We start from the raw sequence: 12,817 nt of genomic DNA, 5'->3' as shown, positions 1-12,817 counted from the left end.
TGCCGGGAGGCCAAAAACTGTGGCAAACGGAACCCTGCCAATGAAGAATGCATAAGATAGCATCAGCCACAACTTTCAAACTGCCAGTTACAGTTCACAGAAACTGCTTTATCATGTGAGACAGGACAGTGTATACAATGTAAACTAAGCCTGAGAACAAATATGCAGGCAAATATTTTTTAAAAAGTCATATTTAAAAATATATTTATTTGAAATATTTTGTTTTAAATAATTGTTTTTTTAAAAATTAATTCTTGGTGTTTAGTATCTAACACATATGTTTTAAGTGCCAGTCACCTTCTTGATTCACAATGCCATGAATTCAAGTTTCCTTTGGGTTCACTGCCATGTAACTTACCTGGAATCACAGTTCCCCTCAAGTATTCTTAATGGAATGAAGGACAATTAAAGAGTAACACATAAAATACTAACACCACACTTGAGACAATTTTTAAAAGCTCAGTGCTGCCACTGTCCAGTGCTCTCCACGTGCCTTTCACCTTTTCTCCAAATGCAGCGCACCCAACTAGCTGATGAGGACAAAGACACTGGTCTTCCCCTGCCCCACCCCAACCCCCCAAAGCTTCAAAGCTTGGATGGTAACAGAGATGCAGTTCAAAGTACTGAGGTTCCTGCTGTCTGTAGGTGGAAGATGATACATTTCAATGACCTCTTGCCAAGAGCTCTAGCAGACAGTACACTATTCTCTTATCTTAAAAAGGTAGGAGTTTTCTTCTTGTTTAGCAATTAATAACGAAGATTAGAAGAGACGGTACCAAAAAGACAACAGAAGAGAAGATGAAAAATTGAGAGTAAAAAACATACTTGAGCTTTATACTTGTTCCAGAGAATACTTTTCCTACAAGATGCACACCTTTATTAAACTGACACTCACATTAGAAGGAAGCAACATAAAATTGCACTTTAAAATTCTAGAATACAAATTACCTCCAAAAAAGCTTGCTGTGAGTTCAGTATTTTTAGTATTACGCATCTCACATGTCCTTCCTGATATGACAAACATATCAGATTTATCTTCTGGTTCTTGCATCTCACACACACACACAAATTTCTACAAAAGTCTGACTAATGTTTATTTCCACCTTTTTACTGGGAATGATTAATTTCATTTCACACTAAACAATCATGTACTTCAAGCATGTGCAGTGAAGTAACTGAGATAAAGTTTTGCCAGATGTAACACAGGGAGAAAGGAACATTGCTGGAATGAAGAAATATTGCTAACTCCAAAACTCCATGTGGCTTGTCCAGTCCTCCTCAGAACTAATCTTTGGGAGGTAAAGGAGTATGAAGAGAGGTACAAAAAATGCTTATGTTTCAGACGTGAACGAGATCATGCACAGCAGTTAGTCAAGCAGAGTCAGCAACTCGTTGCCCCAGCAGACTGTGTTGTCCAGAGGAATTCTTGGTCCCTGACTGACCAAGAAACTGCCTGTCCAGATCCCAGGCTTTCCCACCATGCTGGGTTGCTACCCAGCCTACCAAAAGGATTTTGTATCAGTATCTCCAACATGATATATTACAAAATATCCTTGCCTCCAAAAGTTTTGTATTTTTACTTTACATACGGGTTTGGGATTTAAAAATACAAAGTATGCTTTAGGATCTGCTACTCCCATCAACCTAGAAATTTCATTCTCTGCAGCTCTTCAGCTCTAATTGACAAGAAGTTCACGATTAGCTTGCATTATTTTATTTTTTAAATTGGAATACTCTAGTCATACAATGAGTGTTTATAAAAAGAATATATATTCTTGGGGTAGAAAAAGAAACCCTGGAGAGCCTGGGGAATTTTAATTAAACTATCTCAGATTAAGTTTAAGGCTCATAATCGCTGCCCACTTTTCTTGCACTTTCATGCTACTTCTTCAGGGGAAAGCACAAACCAATCCTCCCTGTAGAGTTACACACCAGTTACTTGGCTCAGCTATTCTGTAGGTGAAGTGCCAGAGGTGAAGTGCCAGAGCTGTTTTTTTACTCTAGCTACACCAAAAATAAAAGTCCAATTCCAGCATGGTGGTAGAAGGCCACTTGCCCAAAATTTACCCCACACAATGAGGTCAAGTGCAGAAAGAGAACATAAGAATGGCTACACAAGCATAATGCCAGCCATACACAGTAATTGTGAGGAATACTGAAAAGCCCTGGGATTATTTCAGGAAGGATTTTCTGCACATTCCAACCTGCCTTCAGCTTTTAAGTGTCACATTCAAGTCATCTACCTGCCCTATTTCCACCACAGACCCAGGCACAGTGAAGCCAGCCATCCCCGGGGTGGCAGTATTACTCTTGAGTTCAGATACAGAGAAGACCTTTAGTTCTGGAGTGGTGAATAACCTGCTTTGGACACCCAGCACGAGCATTCCATCCCTTAACAACCCATGTTTGAAACACAAAGCAGTTTTCTTTCCCTGGCCATGAGTAGCTATTTTATCTTACACTCGGCATAGAAACGCAGACTTTTTGTTATTGTCACAGGAAGGTTCTGCTGAAGAAAAAGGACACTCTATGGATCAAAAGATCAAAGTTTTATGAAAAGAACTGTTTATTTTGGGAAAGACCGTGAGGAAGCATTCTTTGACAGGAGTCAAATTGACTCAGGATCTTACTGTACTTATCTAGAAGACACGAAGGAAGGAGACCAAGTGTAAATTCTGCAGTTGTGGAGACACTGGTGACAATCCTCTGGAGTCTCAAGTCACTGCCAAAAAGAAGTGAACAACTTGCTGATTGAAATGTTGGGTAAAAAAAGGAGGCGTGTGAATCTTCCTTCAGCTTCTGAAACACGCCAAAGAAAATTCGTATACTGTGAGTGGTCTTTCTAACTTGCTTTAGAAGTGAGAGGTATAAAACCCCTTCAGAGCCTGGCTAGAGATGGGATGGGAATAAGATGGTAAAAGAGCAAGTTCAACATTACAAACTCATCATCACGTTTCTCCCAGCAGCTCCTTACATCTTTTGTTGTTGAACAAGTTCCAAGCACCTGATACATAAAAAAATAAAATCAAAACTCAGACAGGGAAAGCCAGCGAGGCAACAGAATGTGAAATGCTAGATATTATTCTTTACTTCATGTCCACCTGTATAAGCACAGCAAAGTACAGCCACACAGGGTTGCCTTTAGAGACAAAGTCAATAATTGATGAGAGTTTAAAACCACTTTTCCAATAAAACTACTTGAATTACCTTATGCGAACCACTAAAATCAATTTCCATATAAAACCCCAGAAAGCTTCTTTTAGTAATACTGTTAAATGACATCTAAGTGCCCTTACAGTATTGATCAGAATCCCACTGAGAGAAAGTACAGTGGTAACACACCAGCATAAGCTCCAGAATGATTCTGAACTCATGGACAAGATCATCATCATCATGGCTTGGCTTCATGAACGAAGATCTGGGAAGGGCTTTTCCCACACTCACTGCAAGTGATGAGTGCACCCTTCGGGACTGCGCAGTGGATTTTTTAGGTGAGGCGCAGTGTGTGCAGAACTGGCTCCACCCTTTACACCTGAGGTTCATCTGCCAGGGCCTAGCAAGCTTGGACAGTGACAGTGAAGTCCTCGGGTCATAGGTTTGGTTAGAGTGTCCTTCTCTTAGATGATGGATGCCTTACAGGGCTAAACGAGCTCCATCTGCCCAGGTTTGGAGTCAGAGTTGTCCTTCTCCTAGGATGGCTGCCTGAAGGCTAGTGAGCCCATCCTGCCCGTGGACACACTTTGTCTGACCCTTCAGTTGAGACCTGCCTGGCTTGGGAGACCCCACCAGAGGCACATGCCACCACCAGCACAGCTCTCAACCTCACAAGGGCACGCAAGCTCCTTCCCCACGGCAAGGGGGTGCCCGTGAAAGAGCATGGACAAGATACTCCTAGTTCCTATTTTGTTTCCTGCCATCTGTTAAGAAATCCAAAGCATTACAGAATGTAACACATTTTTGTAAAAGTTCATATCGGCCTGTAATAAAATTTGATCCCATAGAAACCTAAAACTTAGATTCTAATCGCTTCAGTACAATCTGTGCAAGTGCACAGCAGTTTTGCATCATACAGAAAGAACAGTAACAAACTGTTCTTAACATCCAAACTTTGGAAGAAAAATAAAGGATAGGATGTTTTCCTTTGCTAGTGCCTTTTAAACTTGTTCATCATTCTGAAATGTCACAGGATATCAAACACGTGGCCAACAGCAGATCATTAATTTAAGTGCTCTTCCTGAGGTGGCAACAGTACATACAGAGCAGCCCAGCTACCACCTAAACGCCCTGGTTTGCGGATAGAGTCAGGTCACATCAGGTCTTTCTGGTCTGCAACCTTCTGGATACCTCAGCAAGGAAAAACACAGCTCTAGGGAGGCCTATTCTTCACTCAGCTGCAGCTGGGTTTCTACCAACTCAAGCAGAAGAAGTTTTTAGCCTGAATGTAGCCTTGTGTACATGTGGCACTGAGGGACATGGCAGTGCAGAGTGAACAGTGGGGCTTGACGATCTTAAAGGTCTCTTCCAACCAAATGACTCTGTGAATCCTGAGTCAAAAAATTCCAGGCTGAAAGGGGAATGAGAGAAACAGATACACCAAACACCAGAGAGACAGCTGCTGACTTGGGCAGTCTTAAAAAAAAGAAGAACCTCCTAGAAACTTCTCCTAGGCCTGCATTTAAACACTATTTTGCCCATGCATCTTCTGCCCCATCACATCAGAGATTTGCACTTAGCAGGACATTGAAATATACAGCTGAGAGACTCAAAAAGCAGGGCTGCTGGACCTACAGTAGTGTAGGGCTGATCAGCTTCCAAATAGGAAAGGATACATAGAAATAAGGATACTAACACTCTCACAATAGCCTCTAAAAGTTGAGCAAAAGAAATCTAACTTAAGGTCTCTAGTATTCAGTTCAATAACACTGTGACATTTTAAGGATAAGCACAACCAGCTTGGAAGCAACCATCTTCATGAAGTGCCAAAAAGGCTAGTCACATGGGGTCTTTCACAAAGACTGCTTTCAAAGTAAGGATGAAAAAAATGCTGATATAAACTAAAATAGTGTTTCCGAAACACAGGCTTCTTCTATGGTTTCTCATGTTTCCACCACAAAAGTACTTCCTTATCTACTGCTTCTAAGTATGTCGCCTCTGACACCAAAGACCTTTGCTCTAGAGAGGTACATATAGTGATCACGTCTGAGTACCCATGATTCTATCCAGGTAAGTTAAGGCACTAGACCACACCCTTTCTGAAAGAAGTGAACAACTCTGTGATTCAACTTTTCCCAGTATTGACAGCTTCTCCAACTTCTTATTACTCAGTAATCTCAAAGAGACCTTTTATTTGCTTGAAGCCTCTCTGCTTTAGCAGCAAAAGATTTCTGCAGCTTAAACACACTGCATGCAGTTGAATGCAGTCAATTTCTACTTTTTCCTTTTAAGGAATGCCTGTCAATTACTCATCAGTTATGTCCAAACTGACATTCTTCCTCTGAGCACTTGATATATCAGTTGTTAAAAAGCAACTTTAAGTACACATTCCGCACAGAAGATTTGAAATCAGGAAAGAATAAAAAGTTAAATGGTGTCTCAACATATCATGGGACAACAGAGACAAGAAAATCAAATACTTATAAAAATTTTAATTTGGACTAATGCAAGGGAATCAGGCACACATCCATACACAATCTCGCCACATATAAAGAATTTTTCTCCATCCTACAGATCTCTATGGTGTGTGACAACACATTAGGCCTTATCTACAAGCTCTCAAGGACCCTTTGTGACGGGAACTATACAGTAAATTCCATACCATTTCAAATCAGGAATATGTGATAATTCTACTACAAAATGAGACTTTTCCACTGCAGTTAAGAGTGGCTTAGACTGGCATTTTTTGTTTTGGAAAGAGAAAATTATATGCAAAAGTCAGTCACTCCTTGCTTTTGTTGCAGAGGAAATCAATGTTCATCCTTTTTTATGAATATAAGATTAAAATTTCAAAGAAAAACACAATGACATCCCATACCACTTCTGAACTTCAAGAGTCCTTGATTCAACTACAGGGCTTGTCTAGGAGTTCGCAGGCAACCAAGTAGCTTGCATCTTTTTCAATAGAGCATAATAAACTCTCGAGTTCATGAACTACAAGGTGCTAGCCCTTCCCTTTAAACTCATTTTTGGGAGGAAACCCTGGTTCAGTGCCAAGATTACCAGGAAACAGTTTTATATGTTATTCAGCTTCTGAATTACACCACATGACTGCTACACTCCAAGCAACTGCCATGCTTGTCAACACTGGTACAGGTCAGGTGTTGAAGATCTTAAGACAGATCTTCTCAGCGAAGGTGATCAGCCTTATCCAGCAAGTGCCCAGCTAAAGGAATAGAATCATAGAATGCTTTGGGTTGGAAGGAACCTTTAAAGGTCAACCGCCCCACAGTGAGGAGGGACACCTTCAACTAGATCAGGTCACTCAGAGCCCAGTCCAACCTGACCTTAAGTGTTTCAAGGGATGGGACATCTACAACCTCCTGGGCAACCTCTGCCAGTGTTTCACCACCCTTATTGTAAAAAAAATTTCTTCATTATGCCTAGTCTAAATCTCCCCTCTTAGTTTAAAACCATCACCCCTTGTCCTATTGTGACAGGCCCTACTAAAAAGACCAGCTTGGAGTTCAACCATTGTTTGGACACCCTATGAAAAATCTTTCACACCAGCAAAGCCTCTTTATCACAGACAAACAGAAGGGGAAGAAGAGACAGAAGTAAGAACTTTCCCAAACTTGCTTTTATAATACATTATAAAAGAGAGGAAAAATATTAAGCATATATTTTGTAAAATCGAATTCACGTTACACATCTAACTTTGCTACCACCATCAAAAAGATACAACACCGGCAGGATAAAAAGTCCCTTGATTGAGGCATGTCAAGTATACAGTAATTTGAAGTTCAGTAAGCATTCATTGCAGCATTTTTTAACCCATGCTCATAGAAAACTTCCAACACCAAGGAACGACCACCAAGGAATGATCTTCCAAAAATACATTCTGAATTTTTTCCTCCTATACTCTCCAGAACTCCTACCCAGTCCAACCTCATCAAATTCTCTCTCAGCTTGCCAAGCTCTTTCCCATTTGTTACAATGTCTGAGCCATTTGCACCACCATTCCTTAAAAGCTAATTTTCTGAGGAAGACCTACAAAAATCCATCAGACATTTGACAGCTGAATGAGACTGGAGGATTTATCACGTCAAGGCAAAGCAGCAGTAACCAAACCTTGACGGTCTTTTGCGCTTTGTTGCCGCATCCCATGTTTTCTTGGTACCCTGGTTTTAGTTACAACAGTATTAATTCTGTTCAGTGATTTTACTCTTCAGCCAAGATCTCTGCAAGCATCACAACGTTCCCATTCACTATCACAACCTGTGAACGCAGCGGGTACCCATGTTCTGAACTCCAAAGCAAAGTTTTATTTTTAGCACAGAAAGCTTCGGGAGAAGCTCATGACCTAAACCAGCATTTTTCTGTTTTTAACAACCTGGCTTTAAGAACAAAAGTTTCATGAGTAGCCTCTCAAACCTTCTTGAAGTCACTCCGAATGTAATGTCTCCTATATATTTCCATGGAAAGTACAACAGATACAAAGAGGACAATAACATTATTTGATAGAGCAAATTCACAGCTACAAAGCACTATTTTGACACAGTCACCCCCATCAGCTGTGCATTCTCACCAGCAATGAAACAAGAGCCTGAGTGCGCTCGCCAAAACCTGTCCTAGCGGAGGGGACCCTCCACTGCTGAAACGCATCACCCACCCCTTCACTGTGCTGACGCCCACTGTCTGGTCCTCATAAACTTCCAGCAAGCACCAATCAATGTCAATGGGTGCAATTTTTTCCACATGGAGGAATCCAGTGACAACTCTACTTCACATGCACTGCCACGTCAGATGCCACGTTATCAGACTGCCCCTCTGCTGCTGCCTGTCGCATAGCCACAAAGTTTGATGGAATATTGGCAGGAAGGTTCAGCCTCTACTGCCATCTCACCAACATCCACCTCCGACATCATGGGCCATCATAGTAAAACAGGTGGTGTTACTGTCGGAGCAGCCCTCTTAGTGTTTAGAAACCATTACAGCAATGCACCAACACAACAACAAGGAAAAAAAAGCATAGCAAATGCCTAACTTCACTAAAACCACTTTTAATATACCTTCACATCCATTCAAAGAACAGTTATGTGGAAAAGAAACACACTTCTATGGCAAATCTAAGCGGTAAAAAACTTGCAATACAGCTTCAATTCCAACCTAACAAGGGAATATAAAACTTCACATATCACGCCCAATCAAAAAGGGTTTGTTTTCACTATTACTGTTTTTTCTTGAGATTTTGGGGCTTTTTTTTTCCTCTTTTTTTGTTTGTTTGTTTACATATGCCTCAGAGCAGGCAAATACTTACAGGAATGCAGGGAAGAGAGGGTTTGAGTTGGGAAAATTTTCTGAGACCTCACCAGTGAAACAAATCATAGCCTCTGCAAACCGTAAACACACAAACTTGTTTAGAAAACTGATCCATGAAGTCTTGTTTTGAAACATCATGACCTAGATCCAATCTGGAATACTAAATGCAGGTGATAATGATTAAGAGTACTGCAAAAAAATTCTTAGGGCAGCCTTAAGAGTGAACTCCTCAAGAAGGGTCTGAGACTGGATGCAGTCATGGCATGCTTGTGACTCTGCAGGCCTTAATTTGACCCTGGGAAGGAAATCTTACTCTCAGGAATAAGTTTCCATGAAACAGCTGCTGAAAAATTGTTCTCTGACAGTGTGACTTAGTATCAAATGACACACACTCCAATGAGCTTTAACAATTGCCATCCTCTCTAGATGAAATCCAGAGATTAAATATCTCCTTTCTCTAATACACTGAATATTGACATACCAGAAGGAACTATCAGGAAAAAAAAATCCCTCCAGTGTTCCTTTCTACATCAGACCTTTTAATAAATATATAATAAATAATCTGAAAGGCAAGCAGCAAGATTAAGAAAATAAACTTTCCACACATTTTATGAACGATTATAATTCTTTTTTGCTCTGTTACATTTCTTAAGCAAATGCCAAGTTCAATATTTACTTCGACAGAGCCTACATGCAAAACAACGTCTTCCATATGGCAGACTTCTCTTGCACAGCATACCAGGATTAATGCAACTTGGATGACCACGTCAAGGAGGATAAGACTGTACTGAAAGAATAGCACAATCCAGTGTTTTCAAAATGTAATAATTACAGCTTCACAAGGATAATGCATAAGACTCTTTGCAGCTAAGTACAACACTGAACTACAAACAGCTTTGAAGGCTGGCCATACCACTCAGATAAAACAAATTCTACTGCATGGCAAGGATAGTTAGGTTTTATGTGTAAACAATGAACAATGAGATAAAATTCATGGGGTAGGTAGAAAACTGGGACTGGCAAAAGAACTACACTGACATCCGTGACTGATACAAGTGAAAACATTAAGTTTAAATACAGGATTTTTTGCATGCAAACACAAAGGAACAAATACAGTTTTGAACAATGAATTAAATTTATAGCAAATTCTCAAAAGAAGCAGTCACAAACATTTATGACTCTGACACTCTGAATTAAATGACTGTTTCCCACTTAGATTTGCATAGGGCATTGCAAAGATACCTGTATCATCTGACTCATTGTTCCTTGGTTCAATCACTGGCATTCTGAAACAGTAGTAGATGCTAACTCTTAGTAACAGCATTTCTCACTACCCCTTCACCCCAGGTTCTGAGACTTAGAGTAGTATTTCTTACTATTTCACTAACAACTTTCTGTGCATCAGACACCTTTCTCCCACTGAAGTTATACCTCTCAAGATTACAAGTATAGTGGGGAAGCGGAAGCAGATAGCAAAGCCTAACAGCATAATCATTTAGACAAAGCAAATAAAAAAATGACTCGTTAATTTATCTCTGTGCAATTCCTGTAACTCAAGTTACATATTATTTTAAACTTTCCCATCTACACAAGTTTCTGCAACATGAAGAAACTTGTAAAGCTTTTCAGGATACAAAGAGGGAATCAGCTCCCCTTCACAGGCTCCCAGGAATACACAATGTGGTTTTAGTCAGCAAGGCCTATAATGCACATGATTGAGCCATGTCTCATTTGACTTTTACATATGGCTCTTTAAGCTATTTGCAGTGTTTTACTAGTTCTCCAGTAAGTTTCTCATCTCCTTATTCCCTTTTTTCCTTTCCTGTCATCCTTTCCCAAGTGCATAATACACTTTGTTATCTAGTCAGTTTAGCTTCTTAATACCCTAGTTGCATCCTATCACCTTCTTTAAAGTTGATTCAACTTTCACACACTTTAAAAGCAACATCTTAAGCACTAAGTCTTAAGAGAAAAAGTCCCAGGGCATCTGAAAACAAGTACTTTATTAATTACCAAAATAAAATTTGAATTATTACCATCAGTTGAAGTCCCGTCCTCTGATTTTTTGGCTCTGAAATTCAATGCTTTTAATGCAATTACTTTATTCCCTATACACAATAAACACGGGAATTCTTAAGATGCAGTGATCAATATAATCCAAACACAGTCCCTTGTCTAGGCAGAGAAGCTTTAGCATTTTCTCAGTAGATGTAATTGTTAAAAAAACCAAAACCTGGTGGCACACAGAATTCTTTAGTATGACAAAGAGTGCGGTTTTCTGAAAGCACTGATATCAATCAGTCACACCACTCCGTTATTGCAAGACTTCCAGGTATGACACACCAGTAAGAACATCTAGTAATATTTGAAGAATGTAAATAACTGCTCTTCAAAGACAGACTATCCACAGCTGCCCATAGCAGGAACCTTCCAAAGGAAATGTAACTTAGCCTTTGAGCAGCTATAAAAGCCTCAGTGATGACTAACGCAATTGATTTAAACATTATGATGCCACCACTGCACCACACCACGTTCATTAGTGCTATTATCCCAAGTAAGAGTCAAGGCAGTGTGTGATTACTCACCCTTACAAGGCTAGGAGCAATACACGAGCATGGTATCTTGACGTTCTTGAGGCACTTTTCATGAGACATGAAGTTGCAAACTGGGGAAATAAAATAAGAACTGTTAGCAAGTCTTCATAGACAAGCTACTTTGTGAAAAGCAAACAAACAAGCAAAAAATCAGAATCAAATACAGTTAGGAACATATATTTTTGATCACATTTGCTTTCTCCTAGGTCTGAGAATACACATTCCTGTCACACTTATCACAGTGTATGAGCTTCAGCTCATTTTGTTACTAAGATGTTGGCAATGGAGAAGGAAGTAGAGTTTATCTCAATACATTACAGGCTTAGAGCAAGTCATGCCCTCCCACTCTCTCTCCATAAGGACTAAAATGAGCTCCTGAATTTCAAAAAGAGATTTTAAAAAGTCCAAATTCTAAATTAGCTCTTTGATGTAGCCAAAGCAGATGGACATATTTGAAAGTGAATTATTCCACAAGCTAGTGAATGTGACAGAAATAAATGGGAGAAAACACATTATTGTTAAACACTGAGTGTAACGGATGAATGAGACGAAATTAAAGGTCAACAGTTGCATGCAGCTTTGAAAGTAAAGAGCACTAACTATTTATTTTACTGTGGAAGTAACAGGTTTATAATTTGACCTGAGCTTCACAAAGCAAGCTCTCAAGCAAGCCAGTGTCTGAAAAAATCATGGGGGTGGTATTTTCCACAGCTTCTTACCATGGATTTAAATTATGTTAAGCTGTAAGACGAAAACAAGGGATTCTTTATTTCATTCCTACCACCTTGCATTAATTAGGAACTAATAAGCCATGCAGCTATGGCTTTAGAGTCCTCCTCCTTTCAGAATTACTCTCTACCAGTGCAAGCGTGAAGTGTTTCACTGATGCTCAGGCCCTGACCTCTTGCACAGAAGCATAGACCTCTTCCAGTGCCAGTGGCAACTGCTGCACCATTTTCACACACCCCTGCTTTTCAGAAGCACTCTGTGCTTCCTTCTAAGTTGCACCCACAACTGAAAAAACTCCATGCATTTCAAGCTTCTCATCTGCAGCCCACTGCCATTGCCAATTGTACAGGCTAGTGCCATCAAACACAATTTTCCTCTCCTCCTCCAGCTCACTGACATCTGATTTCACAACACTGCTTCTTCCATGCCAACTCAAGCATTAAAATCCAGGGCCACTTCTCTATGCAACTTACTGCCAGTCCATGCAAACTAATCTTTCCTTTTGGTGGCACAAAAAGAAGGATGACCCCTTTCACACTGGCTCTCATCTTAACGTGAGCAGGAGGCAGACATTTGTTACACATTAGTCTGCAAGTTGGAAAAGAAGCACTGCAAGTCACTATGGCATGCAAACACATTATTCATCATCCATGGCTGAACACAGAGTGATTACTGTACTGATGAAAGAAAGCAGGAACTGAGCAGAACTAAGCCTTCTGCTGGGTGCTATGAAATGTTAGGTGCATCTTTAGGATTGACCGCATTCCTGACTGAGTGGGGCAGATAAGAGGTGGAAACAGTCAAGAAAGTGATGATAAAGAAGATTCTCAGAGCTGAGAAGGCAGATGCATTTAGACATGGTCACTATGGAGAGAGGAGCACATAGGCCATCAGCACAGAGGAGACCAAAGAGAATAAAGTGATTGTCCAGGCAAAGACACATCTCTACTCCAGAAATGTGGAGTTCTCCACATGGAGAACTCGTGAATTCTTGTCATATTTATGTATGTTATCACAAA

General features: G+C 40.2%; 1 protein-coding gene across 1 annotated transcript in view; it reads right to left on the bottom strand.

Moving 5' to 3' along the window:
• The window catches only part of LOC104500390 (diacylglycerol kinase theta-like), a gene marked incomplete at both ends in the record, with an annotated part of 46,997 nt that extends 35,857 nt beyond the window's left edge, over positions 1 to 11,140 (bottom strand). Inside the window, one exon of the mRNA XM_010144027.1 lies at positions 11,061 to 11,140. Coding sequence (XP_010142329.1) covers positions 11,061 to 11,140 — 80 coding nt within the window. The remainder of the gene's footprint in view (positions 1 to 11,060) is intronic.
• Positions 11,141 to 12,817: the final 1,677 nt, after the last annotated feature.

Source organism: Buceros rhinoceros, unplaced genomic scaffold (genome assembly GCF_000710305.1).
Source record: "Buceros rhinoceros silvestris isolate BGI_N320 unplaced genomic scaffold, ASM71030v1 scaffold6439, whole genome shotgun sequence".
Lineage (NCBI taxonomy): Eukaryota > Metazoa > Chordata > Aves > Bucerotiformes > Bucerotidae > Buceros > Buceros rhinoceros.
Note: the sequence above shows the minus strand (reverse complement) of the source record. Positions and strands in the feature narration are given on the sequence as shown.